The sequence below is a fragment of the Serinus canaria genome, chromosome 6 (assembly GCF_022539315.1).
Source record: "Serinus canaria isolate serCan28SL12 chromosome 6, serCan2020, whole genome shotgun sequence".
NCBI classification, from domain to species: Eukaryota; Metazoa; Chordata; class Aves; order Passeriformes; family Fringillidae; genus Serinus; species Serinus canaria.
Window position 1 is genome coordinate 21,645,127 of NC_066320.1, and position 14,220 is coordinate 21,659,346.

Genomic DNA, 14,220 nt, shown 5'->3' on the forward strand with positions numbered 1-14,220 from the left:
TCCATCAGGTCTGTTTTGTCTCCAGCTTTACATGTGAAACTAATTACCTCACTGGTGAATTTAAGCAGGAATCTAAAACTGCAGTGGTTGTATTCCTGCTCTTTCCCCTCTTCACAGGACTGAGAAGTGCCTGATGACAAAAGTCACCCCAGACATTTCTGTCTCTTAGGACAAATGAGTAATTTGCTGCCCATAAATTTTCCTGAGAGTCTGCTGGAAGCATAGTGTGCTGATACCTGTGTATCTTCAAGAACTTGGAATGAAGCAGTAATTAAGCTGCCTGATGGACTTGGAGCTTTTTTTTTTTTTTTTTTTTTTTTTTTTTTTTTTTTTTTTTTTTTTTTTTTTTTTTTTTTTTTTTGTTGGAAGATTGGTTCTTCTTGTTGACAAAGACACAGTTTATTGCTCCAAGTTGGTATAGCAATGTGGTAACCAAACAGAAATTTGTGCTCAAACAAGAAAAATATGGACAAATATATTCTTCTCCAATTTTTACAAATTTTCAGCATCCAGGAACCATTTTAGAAATGCCAGAGCTGGAGGAGAGGTCAGACAAAATCTGTGGCCTCCAGGCTGGTGGTATTAATTTCAGTATCTGCCAGTGCTAGGAGAGGATCATGCAGTGGGTTTTGCTATTGAGTTGGAGATGTTGCCTTATGTCTCACCTTCTGTTTTTCCTCTTTGCAGACTTTGTGTGCATTGATCCGGGGTGTCCATCAGAAGAACAAATCCACTTCTGGGTTTGACATCATCAACATGCTTGTGGGTTTTGACAAGGCAGAGCTGTGTATGAAGGTGAGGCCCTGGCAATGCAGAGAAGCAGTTTGCACAGCAGCTGTGTTGCAAGGGCAGTGAGTGTTCCTGGGTGTGTCTACCAGGCAGCAGCTTTTGGGGGAAATATTTGAGCCACTTACTAGAAATAGCTGTCCTGAAGTTCTGTACCTGCCAGTAGCACAGACATTTGGGGTACCTGGGTTGCTTAGTAATATAACAGAGCACGTTCTTTTTCTTCAGTTCCACACTGTGTAGTCACTGTTGTTGAGAAAGCTTAAAGCCAAAAAAGGCTGTCACAGGTGATCACCACCTAATATTGAACCTCACATCTTTTTCTTTATCTGAGTGTCATAACCTGTGTTCTCACACTCCATCAGCACATGTATTGTTTTAAACTTATTTGATGCTCTTCACTGTAAAGAGGTTGAGTTTGGGAAATGACAAAGTAACCAGTGATAAAGCTGAATTCTTGTTGTATCTTTCATCTCTCTACAAGAGTAGCAATTTTTCTTCTCTATACAACCTATAGTATATTTGGGGAAAACATTAAATAGTAGTTTTCCTATCAGTTTTTTAATCATAATTTATGTATGTATTGTTAATTGGAGGTGTGCTGCTGCATCTAGAGAAAACTCATGGAAAATGATAATGATGTTCTACCAGTAGTCATTAAGCTGTAGTTAACAGAAATAGTGTTGAGAAGCAATAGTATGAAAATGGCCTGGGTAGCAGTAGTGATGGCTCAGTTATTGATTCTGGGATAACAAGTCTTTATATTGGAGCTCTACTACTTTAATCTTCCAGAAGGCTTTATATAGAAAACATTTCAAGTAATTTAAAATACTACTTTTAAATAATGTGACTGTTGTTCTTTAGAATCTGATGGAGAGCTTGGACTCTCTCCTCTGTGCAGAAGGTTCTGAAAGCCTAAAAAGCTTGTGTCTGAAGCTGCTTCTCTGCTTGGTGACAGTAAGTAATTAACAGCTGCATAATAACTTAAGGACTTATATGAGCCACATCTGAGGGATGGAACTGTTTCAAAACTTGAGCAGAATGCTGCAGTGTAAAGCTTAAGAAGTAGAAAGAAGTGGTGAATGAGAGCCAGTGTCAGTCCAAAACACGCATGGTAGCTCCAGCCATGATGCCAGTGCAGACACTTTTCATTCTGTTAGATAGGTGCCAGCTGAGGCTGAAGGGGAGAGGCAGGAGCATGTATCAGTTGGACTCACAGGTGTGGGGTTTTTTTAGGGAAAAGATACTTAAGAAGTCTCAGATAAATGGAAAGGAAGGGAGAAGGGTTGAGGAAAGACAAAGTGTGGACTAGACCAGAGTGGTGAGGATGTGAAGAATGAGGAAGTTGTAATAAATTGCCACTCATCAGCTTTTGGAGATGGTCAACTGTGAACTATTTTGACTGCGATAAGAGATAATGAAAGTGGTGGAGCTCTTCATTGCCCTCTTCATGATGGGAAGCTTCTCAGTGGAGCATATGTGCCATGTTTTTCATTCTTGCCTCCTGTGTAGAGCCTGCAAGAGCTGATGGCTGTTGTCATTCATGCAGCTGTGCAAAATACCAACGTGTGGTGAAGTGGGGGAGCTCTTAGTCCGTGGGTGGTGCTTCTTGGCAGAGAGAGGGCTGGCAGGCAGGACAGATTTCTTTTACTTTATGTCTAGCTCTATTGCTAGTCACACCTTGACTTGCTAAGTGTGAGATTCTGGATAAATGTGTCCATCTGGAAGCAGAACTCTCCTGTTCCCAATGTATGCCAGAGGAGCTAGAGCATTGGTGCGGGTTTTGGATGAGCTTTTAAAACTTGTGTTTGTACTCAGGTGACAGATAACATTAGCCAGAACACCATCCTGGAGTATGTGATGATTAACAGCATATTTGAAGCTATTTTACAGGTAAGGGTTCTTCCTTCTACTGTGGGGACTCTTCCATAGTGAGAGCTTTCAGTAATGTGTTTGCTTTTCAGCTTTTTCAATGCGACATAGTTCAGTGGCACTGTTGCTGCTTCCATTCATAGCTCAGTCATACATATATTTTGTAATGTTCTCTCCCCTTTACTCTAGTCTGCTGTTTTTAGTCACTACTGACTATTTAAAGTATTTTCATTTGAGACATTTCTGCACAGTTAGAATCTGAACAGATTTCTGGGCTAATTTCACACAGAATTTCTCTACTGGAGAAACTGTTTTTCAAAAGCTAGTGTGGATATATTTTTTTCTGCTCTTGGATAAATTATACTTTTTTCAGTGAAACTGAGACTTGGAGAAACCCAGAACACTTGCAGAGTTTTTGATGAGATATTATACAATGCTGTTGTGAAATGTATTTGCCCTTTATGCCCTGAAAGCCTATGTGCATCCTTTCTGTGATAAATGAGCTTCTGTGTGTGCAGAACTTCCTTGAGGCACTGACACTCCCTTCACCCAAATATCCGCTTTCAGATAGGACATAATTTGCTCTTACACATACATTTCATGGCTGTGCTCTGAGTCACTGCAAGCTTCCTGCAGGAGGCCTGACAGAACAGTGTGATTGTTTATTCCAGATCCTGTCCAGCCCTCTTAGTCGCAGGGAACATGGGTATGATGCTGTTGTCCTTTTGGCCTTGCTGGTCAACTACAGAAAGTATGAGGTAGGTGTAGAAGCATCACTTCTCTCTGCTTTATTGATTTAGAGTGGCCTCTGGATTATGAAGGCAGCATGCAGTACAGTTTTTAGCAGTGCACACTGTAGCATCAGGGCATCAGTGTGGAGCAGGGGAAGCTTTGCAAGGCAGCCCTGTTATGCTCCCTGTGTCTGTCTCTGATGTATGTGTACAATCAAATGTGTATGATACTCCTACAGCTCCTTCTGTGCCAGCATGAAAGAAACTACAGATGGAATTTGCATTTCCTTTGTGGAAATAGTCTGAGGAAGGTCCTTTTGGAAGAGTTGCTGTTGTGCCAAACCACATGTCTGCCTCTGTGTGTGTGTGTGTGAGTGTGTGGTTATACATAATCTCCAAAATAAAATGAGCTGTCAGTCATCCTGGGCTTCTGACTGAATTTGTGATTTGGGACCTGACTAGCTGACTGAAAGAGCACAGATCCCCAGAAGAGATGGTGAAGCTGTGACCAAAGAATGAACTGAAACATCACAGCTAGTAGTTCCAAGAGAAGTCTCTCTGTCTCTCTCTTTGATGGATTCCTCTTTGAGGAACTTTATTCATCATCCTTTTTATGTTTATGGTATATTCCCATTTTTTTTCTGTTAGCTTGAAAAAAAAACATTTCAGATGTCAGAACAACACCTAATGTTGGCTTTTCTTTGTATGAGGCATGATGCTTTAATGATCAGGGGTTTTTTTCTTCATAAATAGGAATATCTTAATATACTTCATTAGGCAGCAAATAGGAAAGTTCTGGAATAACCTGCCCTTCAACAGAATTACTAGGAGGGAGCAGGCTTCAAAACCTACCTGGTTTTATAATAGATCTTGTTCTGAATTATGAATAGATCTAGAGAACATGCAAGGACAGGAACTACACTTGGTGTCAAAGTAATGCCTGTCAATTTCTCATTCCTGTCAATGATGTCAGAATCATGAATTGCATATTCTCTTCAGCATTCTGTGCTGTGGTAGCATGGAACAGGAGCATGGAGTCTGACATCAGTAGACTATGATATCTGGCTATGAGGGAAAACTGTTGGGAATTATCTGTAAGTGGGGTTGCTTATGAGGGGTGGACTGGGAAGACCGGAGGTCTCATTGCCACATTCAGACAAATGGTGGAGAGCTGTGTAATTGCCATCCCTGAGGCAGGGATCCCTGTGGACTGCAGTTTATGTCCTTAGTCAGGTAGAATGCTGTGAGTGCAGGAGACTTGTCCTTGGCTTTCTGGGGAGTATTGAGCTGGGGTCAAGTGCTTTGGAGAACACTCTGAGATATCTTGAAACTGGGCACTCTTAAGGAAGTTGTGCTGATGTTTGAAAAGTGCGATCCATGCAATCCAGCTGAAGTGGACGTGTAGCAAGGGGAGCTTCAGCCCAACCAGCTTCTCTGGCAAGGCTGAAAGCTACTCCCAGGAGGGTTTTATGTGACAACTGCCCAGCACTGCCCTTGGCAGCCGTGCTACAAGCCAAGCTTCCAGTAATGCAGGCATAATCTTTGTCCTTGAGTAGCTGCTTTCATTTGCTGTTCTTTGGCCCTTAGGGTCAGTATGGTGGTTGTCTGGTTGTCAGTGACTTGTAGCACACTTTCATGCCTCAGGTGCTCTCGAGTTCTCTTTTCAGTTAACTGTGGTGCAGCTGAAAGGTTTTTGTTTTGGTCTGAACTCCATTGGTTGTGTTTCCAGCTGTTTAAGAAAATCTAAAAAGGCTCAAAATTCCTTAGCTGACTATGATTTTGTCTGTTTTTAGTGCAAATACCAGTGTGTTTACATTAGGATCTTCTTTTGTGTTTTTGGGATGTGAATTTTGTAACTCTCAAATTCCTTGGAGAGTATCTCTCCATGCTGCCATTACCCATGTTGATGAGATCTTGGCTTGCTTATTGACTTCTTTTCTAGGGATTTACATCTCTTTGCTTGGAACCTTTAAAGGGATGCCCCTGATTGAAATCCTAATAGTTTTCAGAAGTTGTTCCAACTATATACTTATCCAAGCCATCAGCTATATATTTTTTTTTTAATACTAGTCTTGATTTCAGAGAAAATACTTGCACTGATACTGTGAGAAAGAAAATGCTGCGAGAAAAAGTATTTATTTGATCACTTTCCCAGTGTTTTAAGGGATGTTTGATAGGATAGCAAGTTAAAACATAAAATCAAGTAGTGACTTTTGCATACGAACTCATTGATTACATCTAGGCAGAAGTTTGTTTGCATCATGTTCAATCCGCTAGAATTACCTTGTGTCTTTTGTTAGAGCTGGAAGAAACTAGTTAGAATCTGGGGTTTTCCCTCTGTGGGCTTGTCTGGCAGCATACAGTGTATCCAACGACCCTTCATGTCCAGTTTTGTGCACTTGCCTCTCCTTGGTGTAGACAACTACAGGTCTGAAAGACACAGCTTTGGAGAATCAGAAAGTTAATGTGTTTTTCTTTTTTTCCCCAAAGATCTTGCGTAACTCAAATTATTAAAAAAAAAAAAATCTTTAACAAAAAAGTAATTATTCAAGCTCCAATTCCCTGCAAAATGACCTGCCTGCAGATGAGATTTTTCTTCTGTGTCTTGATTCAAAATAAACTTTTTTAGTTTTGTACTGACACACACAAAAACCAGGAAAAATGTGCTTTGCTAATCTGAAATGCTTCCCAAATTATTAGCATTTGTATTTATAGATGAAGCCTGTGTTCTTTCTTCAGCTAAATTCAAGGCATTTATATTCCCTTGAGACTTCCAGCTCTTAGTGGTGCAAACACAGCAGCAGATGAGTCCAGAATGTTGTCCTGCCTTCCTGGGTGCTGCTTTAAGCAATCTTTGCAGGGTGCTGCAGTAGGGAGATAGCAGAGCACTAATGCTGCATCCAGCTTCACTGCCTGTTCCTGCTGCAAAACTGTGTGTGTGTCACAGATAACAGGCTTGCAGGATGGCTGCTCCACTTTCCAGACTGACAGATGAGTTGGTGGAGGGACAGAAACTCCCTCCTGAATAAAATCAGGAGACTGCCTGGCTGAGCCAATAAGGGGAACATGTCCCTGGCCTAGTGGTCTTAGCATGTGCTGTGACTCTTTTTATTTATGTGTATTCTATGGGACAGGACAGAGATTCTTCCCAGGTGGCTGGGTAAACTTTGAAACATAATAGTGTTTTTTTTTCCCCTGAAGGCTGAACTTAAAACCATTTTTCTTTCTTCTTTTTCACCCTACCTTGAGCAGTCAGTGAATCCCTACATTGTGAAGCTGTCCATTGTGGATGATGAGGCCACACTCAATGTGAGTACTTGGCTTGATTCCTCTGTGCTGCTGGAGATGCTCTTTCACATGAAGTGTAGGGTAATGGATGCCAGCATTGGTGGATGGGAGAAATCAGGTCTCAGAACAGTGCTGCTCTAAGGAGCACCAGTACAGTGGTTGTTCAGCCCTGTGTTCTTGCAATAGGTTAGACAGCTCATTATTTGGACAGTTTGATCACCAGTTGAATGGTGATTAAAAGCTAGGTAGCAAGGAACACGCTAAAGTTGACCTATTATGCATTCGTGAACTATCTGTACACTGTTTGCTGTCATGTGCCAAAGAGGCACAGGGTGATTTATGCCAGAGGGAATCTCATTTCCGGTGCTGTGTCACTTGATTTTACCAGTCCACAAGTGAGTTCTTGTAACTCAGTGGAAGCTCGTAACTGAGTCAAGAGTTCTGCAGTATATTTTGGGTTGTAGCTACAGTCTGAGTTTCATATCCAGGCCTGGATTAAAATTTACAGCAGACTGAGTTATGTGAGTTCTGGACTTGGAAGCTGCTCTTTAGGCATGACGTAGAAAGCAAGCTCCATGCTAATTAAAGGGTGAGAGCTGTTAGTAGTTCTGTAGTGGTGGAGGGTGTTTGCAAGAAGGCAAAGGTTATTTGTGTCTATGACTCTTTGTTTTGAATTTTTGGATGTCCTTCCTCTGACACCAACTTCTTTCTAAATTTCTTGATGCTTTACTGAGGCTTCTTGAGTGAGAGCTCTATCTGGAGGTCCAAGAGTACATGCTTTCTGTTTAACTTAGTAATTTCAATTTTGTTGCCTGGGTTTTTGTGTTATAATGTTGATGTATCATAGCACGTCTTAATAGTTCAAACAGCTTCAAGGGAATTTCTGCATACCATGCTAGGTTATCTTGGGGAGGGGGGGCAGCATTGCAATGTGTGTTCAGGGTGTGATTTTTTTTCTCCCTTGAGATTTTAATGTGAAGTATTTCTAAATGCTTTTTTTTTTTCAGGGAATGGGACTTGTAATTGCCCAGGCTTTATCGGAATATAACAGGTAAAACCAAATTGTGTCTTGTTTTTCAATACGTGATAGTTACTGTGAAAAAACTATTTTCTTTTTGTGTTAAAGCACTTGTTTATCACCTGACAGCCTTGATGCACCTGGAGAGGCAGGGAATAGTCTTATTTTTTGAGGTACTTTGCTTCAGTTGATGCAGTCATTGCAAGTCTCAGTGCATCTGTACCAGCTGGGCTGATGTGCTTCAGGAGAGATCTTGCTGTAGGGGAAGATATCCATTGTCTGTTTTTACTGTCATGTGTTTTACCTCTCTATGAACTTTGTGTAAAATCTTAGTCACAAATGGAAAGATAATAATTTACTGACAACTTCTCTGTTGAAAAATTGATTTGGTCAAGACACTGTCTACAAGAAAAAAATGGATCCAGGGCTGTCCACATGCCAGATCAGAGATGATTAGGAAATGTAACCTCTTCCAAATGGTGGAAAGCAGTAACTCCTGCTGAAGAAAGAGCCAGAAAGTTAGCAGAAAGGGTAGCATATTCTTAGCCTCTACTTCATAAGTAGCTGCATAAAACATTCAAGTTTTCCTAAGAGAAAAGTGCTTTAGAAAAATTTGGAAACTTACAGCAATTTCACGTAGGAAACTCAAGAATTATTTTTTGTGCAGTAGGATTCTCAAAATATCCAGGAAAATGTTTTAATTCCTTTGAAAGCCTGCTGTGATAGTTATGCAGGTGACTTGCAAAATCAGCAAATCGTGCAGATGTATTTAACAAAGTAAATGATTTGAGTAAAGCAGAAAAAAACTTCACCCACCCAATTTCCTTCATTCTGACAAAAGCTGTCTCAGATTGTGGCCTGTTTTGCATAGCTCATTCCTTCCCCCTTTCCCAAGAATTTAGAGTTGGTTTCTTGCCATGTTACGTGTGTGTGATCAGATTCTTGCATGACAGACAAAATAAATGGCCGTGTGAGCTTTGCTAGTCCCTTTGAGTGCCAGATGAAGCAGTAGCTTAAATCTGGGGTACCCAGCCTGTTTGTTGACTTCACTTGCTCTAGTTCCACAGTCTCTTCACTTGCTCCAGGAAAGTGGGATCAGGCCATGAACCATAAAGGTCCATGTAGTATTTGCTGGCTATTTCTGCTGGTTTCTTTCTGCACACAGTTGGACGACCAACTCTGATTTTTTTTCTGTAGTGGATGATGAAATGAAACTCTTCTGTGGCTACTGACCCTGTGTGCCCATGTGGCTTATTACTATTTGTCCAGTGCAGGACAAAATTTCTGAAGCCACTTGATCCCTTTCCTTCAGAGTTAGCCTAAATTGCTTGTGTCCTCTGTAACAGCACAAGCATTGTTTCAAGTTTCACATCTTTCAGCTGCCTCACTTCAACTCTACACAATTTACAAATATTTTAATACCCTTTGTCGCTTCTTTTGTGAGTTCTTGAAAAAGACTGTTGAATGTTGAAGTTTCCTCTATTCTATATTCTTGTCAAATAAGACTAATACATAGGGATTTAGGGGAAGTTACCCTGGTTCCATTTCTAACCCTGAAACTTCATCCTTATTCCTTTTTGTTCAGGCAGTACAAAGATAAAGAAGAGGAGCATCAGACTGGTTTCTTCTCTGCCCTAACTAACATGGTAAGCAAGAAAAGTGTTTTTCCATTCTTAAAAAGGTGCATTCATGCAAGTTCAGCAGGAGAGTGTTTCTAAAAAGTTTGAGTTTGGAATGTGAGTTCTGGAGGTAGAGATGGATTGAACAAATCGAAACTAAATACAGCTGAAGTGGTTGTATTCTGACGAGTGTGTTCTCTGTCTGGGAAAGCTCTTTCAAAGGACTCTCTGATCTCTACTCTTGTGTTGATAGCTGAAATTCTTTTCCTGCGTATTTTTCACTCTAGGTGACTTTATTTCAAAAATAACCTTATTTTAAACTTCTAATCTTTTTAAAAAATTTTTAATCCTTTTAAACAGCTATATATTTTTAAAAGCTATTTACTAATCTGGTGATGTAGCCTAAAACATAGTGGCACATAGTCTGGTCTGTCACTGGTCTTTGGGGTTCTATTTCTTTACTGTTTTGTTTCTCAAGCATGGATGCACTTTAGCTGTGGGGTAAACCTTGGATTCTGCAGTGGGCACTGTCTGCATTTTTGAAGGGGTTCCCTTCAAAAACAGTTGCAAATTTCTTCCTTGTAAAGAGTATCCACTGTTCCCCTTTCTTCGGTTTAGCTTTGCTTTAGTTAGAGATTTCATAGTATTCTGAAATCTGACAGAAAAAATTTCCTGTAGGTGAGGGTAGTTCAGTGTTAACAGCTGTCTGTAGGAGTGACTTTTGTAAAACTGTGGCCACCCTGGGGCAAGCAGGTAGGAAATAATCTCTATTGTCCTCTTAAAAAATGGCAAACTAATCCAGGCTGGGATTCAAGATCCAGTCTTTTTTTTTTTTGTTTTTTTGTCCTTTTTTGTGATTTGACAGGTGAAGCATTGGTCAGTGACAGTGCAGCAAAATAAAATGTATTTTCATCCATGTGTTGTCTCTTGTTGTTCAATAGCTTTCCCAAATTCCTGCTGTGCAATGCTCTCTCTTTCCATAGGTGGGCAGCATGTTCATAGCAGATGCTGATGAGAAGATCTCTGTCCAGTAAGTGCTCAGATTTTATTTACACAGTGAAGTGGTCAGTGCCATCCACCACATTAAATAGCTCACAGAGCTATTTAATGTCACAAAGCAAACTAGAGGAGCAGGCTCTCCTGTCACTAAAATGCTACCACACCCTGCAAACTGTGGATTTGCCCTTCTATGAGAAGAGTACAGCAGGAGGAGACACAGCTGAATTGCTTGTAATGAAGTCTATTTAAAAAAATCCAGTGTTTTTTATGAGGCATTTATGATATATAATAAGTGTCTCAGAGGTGGCACATGAGGAGAAAAGTTTGTGCACTCTGGCCCTCATCAAAGTATTTTCTAAATTAAGGAGGCAAGTGATAAATATGAGAGATTTTAGTGTCTTTAGGACCCTCTGCTCTTTAAAGAGAGGACTTTAAGTGGAAAACACTGAGCAACTAGGGACATCTTCAGTGGGAAAGCAACAAAGATTGTAGTTGTGCTCTAAAAATAGCTATTTTTATGGGTTGCTACTACTAGTGCTGTAATTAGTACTACTTACAGTTGGAAGAACAACTGGATTTCAGAGGCAGAGTTTTCCATAGTTGAAAAAAAAAATTTTTTTCAGATAGGCCACACTTCTGAAGATCTTGGCTCCTGATCACTAACTGTGCCTTTGTCTGTATCCTTCCCACAGAACAAATGAAGCAATCCTTCTGGCCCTCTATGAAGCTGTTCACTTAAACAGGAATTTCATCACAGTTCTGGCACAAGTGAGTTTCAGTGGAATGTTTCTCTGTTTCTTTGTAGTGGATGTCTTTGAAATCAGAAAGCCAGAAATGGAATTGGTGAAAAGATAATTTCTTTTTTTTTTCCCCCTTATATACTTGTCGTAGGATCAGCATGAAAGAACATAAGCAGGCCAGGACCAGGGGAAGAATTTTTATTATATACTTCCTTCCTTGACAGTAAATGAGTAGAGTTTTGAGGTCACAGTTCATGTTGGAATGATTAATTTTTGCCACTAAATGGGAAGGGCTGCATAGAGTCCCTTCTGTGCCCTACTGATAGTCCACTTAGGGGGAGGATGGAGTGAGCAAAGCAGTTGCTGTAGCTCCCAGAGCAAATCATAGTTTTAAGTTAGGGTTGAGAGAAAGAGGCTGATTCAGTTCCCAAATTGGATGGATTGTCCTGTATGTGTGTGCATGGAGTGAGTGATGTTGCCTATTTGGGTATTCTTCACTTAACCAACCAACATGTGACTGTTGTTGTTTCAAATACTATTTTGTGTTCAGACTTCCTTGAAGAGTCCAGCCCCTTTGGCATGGGAACCAGTTGTTGGAGCATAGCATTTGTCCTTGGGCTTTTTATGCTGGAGAAGCTGCCTTCTGAGAGGCTGCTCTGATCACAAGTCTCTGGATGCTTTTCTAAATGCTGTGTGAGTTTGGAGAGGTGGTTGCTGCTGGGAGGCAGATAATGAGCCTGTGTGATGCAGTGATTGTGCTGAAAGGGTAGCCTGATGTGTTTAGGAAGACCTTCAGGTTCAGGCTTTTAATTTTGATTTGTAGGTACTGCTTGTAATGTGTGAGAGGAACAGCATCAACAAAACAGTTAACACCTTTGCCCAGTTTGTTCAGGTCCTCAGAGTGCAGCCATAGATCGCAGGCTCGACACTTGGCAGGATGGAGGAGACCTCTGGGGACTCCTGACAGTAGTGGTGATGGGAGAGGTCTGATAAGCAGATCTACAGCCTCTGAAGAAATCTTCTGTTTCATGGGTGTTTAATTTTCTGAAGTTCCCTGCTTGTCTTTTCCCAGGTTATTCATTCCTACCCCTTCTCAGAGATTTCTGCTCTTTCAGTTCTGGGTAATACCAACTCAGGCCTTTCTGTGGGCAAGATACTCCTGAGGGACGAGAGGCATTTGACAGGGAAAAGAACAGAGCAGAAAAAGATCAGCTAGAGATCAGCTCTTAAAAATAAAAGGATAGACTAGCTACTTGTGAGAGAAGTTGAAGCAATCACTGATCAGTGGGTTGAATTGGAGAGCTAATGGTGGATTGTCTGTAATTCTTCATTTAAGAGAGGTCAAGGTAGGTCATGTCATGTTGAAAAAAACCTCATAAAAGCTGATGGATGCACTTTCCTAAGCTGGTGTCCATTGCTTGGTGCTGCATGAATGGCTTCCTGCTGCTGTGTGGCACATGGGAAGAGCAGGGATTCAGTTGTGTGGGTATCTGGAGCGTTAAGTGTGTGCTCACCAGCTGTGGGTGCTCGGGTTTGCTGCTGGGTGGCACTCTTGTCTCTCAGCTGCCAGTCACTGTTCTGGAGAAAGAAGGTAAGCCCCCAAAACCTGTCTGAGGAATTCTGGCTTATGTAAGACTTTCAGTGAAAAATTTTATTTTAAGTGTGAGTTGGTAGCTGTAGGGATGTAAATTGTTTTTGAGTTGTAGTATGTGTGTCTGTGCTTCCCCTAAAATATATGCATTTATAGTTGCTCATTAACTAAGATATTCAAAGGCAGTGTGGAGGATATCCACACTGAATAATCCTGTGGAACTAACTAACATCAAATCAGCAGTTCTGTATCTTCCTTTTATTTTGAAATTGTGATGATATATTAAGGCAGATGATACATTTATGTAAAACTTGCCCTATGAGATGGACACTTTGCTTGGCAGCCAGACTCAAAAATAGCATGGCAGATTGCCTACACTCCCACCAGTGTGGATGGGTCTGGAAGCCTGCAAAGAGTGAAGTCAAAGCAGTAATTAGGCAGGCAGCTATTAGCAAAGATGAAATGGGGAGAGCGACTGGCTGATGGAAGCTGAGAGGATCAATAATGATAGTATTATTTATGTTATGCACTGTCTTTCCTGCAGGGCTTTACAGTGAGACAGAAAAGTGATAAATTGCCATTATCTTTGAATATGAACAGGTGGGGGGTAGGAGCAAGGAGAACTTGCTCTTAAAAATAGAAGTAAAAGGATCATGGGGGAAGACATCAAATGCACATCCTTGGGTTGTTTTAGGGGGAATTAGAAGCTATTAACATTGTAGGCTTTAGCAAATCTCCCATTCTGCATTAGGGAAGGGGATTTTTTCTGTCTGCTGGGGAGAGCCACCACTTACTGATATATTTTTGTGTTTTGTAGAGTAGAGAAATTGATGTACAGTTTAATTGTTAGACATCCAAGGTCAGGAACCATGGCCTGGCTCTTTGGAGAAGAGGTTGAAGTTTCTTGAGACTTCTTTAGTCATGTCTATTGTGCAAGAGCATGGAACTGTACAAGTAGTGGTCTGTGTTTCTAGTGCCTGGGGAAGCAGTTGACCTGTGCATTTGTGTTTTCTCTTAGAGCCACCCTGAAATGGGCCTGATGACATCACCAACGAGCCCAGTTCCAACCACACCTGTCACTCCACTTGGAACCACCCCGCCTTCTTCAGATGGTAAAAGCACAATCATCTCCTGAGGAAAAATAATTTAAAACTGTAAAATAACTAGCAAACTATTTTCTGGAGATGGCAACTAATGAGGTCTGTCTGGAGCAGATGTAACTTGGTGGTATCTTCCTGGAGTAATATGCCTTGCTAAACATGAGCAAGATTCTTTGACTCAAATTTATTTTTATTTTGCCTTGCGTATTGCTCAATGCAATTATGCTGACATTCCTTCTGAAAATAGTACTGCCCCAGTATTTGCATGAAAGTACACCCAGCCCATTAGTTATTCTGTGTAGGCTTTTACTTATGAATATTTCTAGTGTCAGGTCCTTTGCCTGGGATTATTTCTCATTGGAACAGATTTACAAAGAATTGCTGTGGATTCCTGCTTGTCGTTAATGCACTTGTCCTCAGCTTTGAATTAATTGGGATTTGAATTCAGGCTGGGTGTGGAAATATTCCTCCCTCTT

General features: G+C 40.9%; 1 protein-coding gene across 3 annotated transcripts in view; it reads left to right on the forward strand.

Moving 5' to 3' along the window:
* The window catches only part of ARMH3 (armadillo like helical domain containing 3), a 123,732-nt gene that overhangs the window by 9,223 nt on the left and 100,289 nt on the right, over nucleotides 1–14,220 (forward strand). For all 3 annotated transcript variants that reach the window (XM_050976539.1, XM_009087243.4, XM_050976540.1), the window contains exons 5-14: nucleotides 688–795; nucleotides 1,651–1,743; nucleotides 2,605–2,679; nucleotides 3,330–3,416; nucleotides 6,642–6,698; nucleotides 7,685–7,728; nucleotides 9,281–9,341; nucleotides 10,298–10,344; nucleotides 11,006–11,081; nucleotides 13,663–13,756. In XM_050976539.1, coding sequence (XP_050832496.1) covers nucleotides 688–795; nucleotides 1,651–1,743; nucleotides 2,605–2,679; nucleotides 3,330–3,416; nucleotides 6,642–6,698; nucleotides 7,685–7,728; nucleotides 9,281–9,341; nucleotides 10,298–10,344; nucleotides 11,006–11,081; nucleotides 13,663–13,756 — 742 coding nt within the window. The remainder of the gene's footprint in view (nucleotides 1–687; nucleotides 796–1,650; nucleotides 1,744–2,604; nucleotides 2,680–3,329; nucleotides 3,417–6,641; nucleotides 6,699–7,684; nucleotides 7,729–9,280; nucleotides 9,342–10,297; nucleotides 10,345–11,005; nucleotides 11,082–13,662; nucleotides 13,757–14,220) is intronic.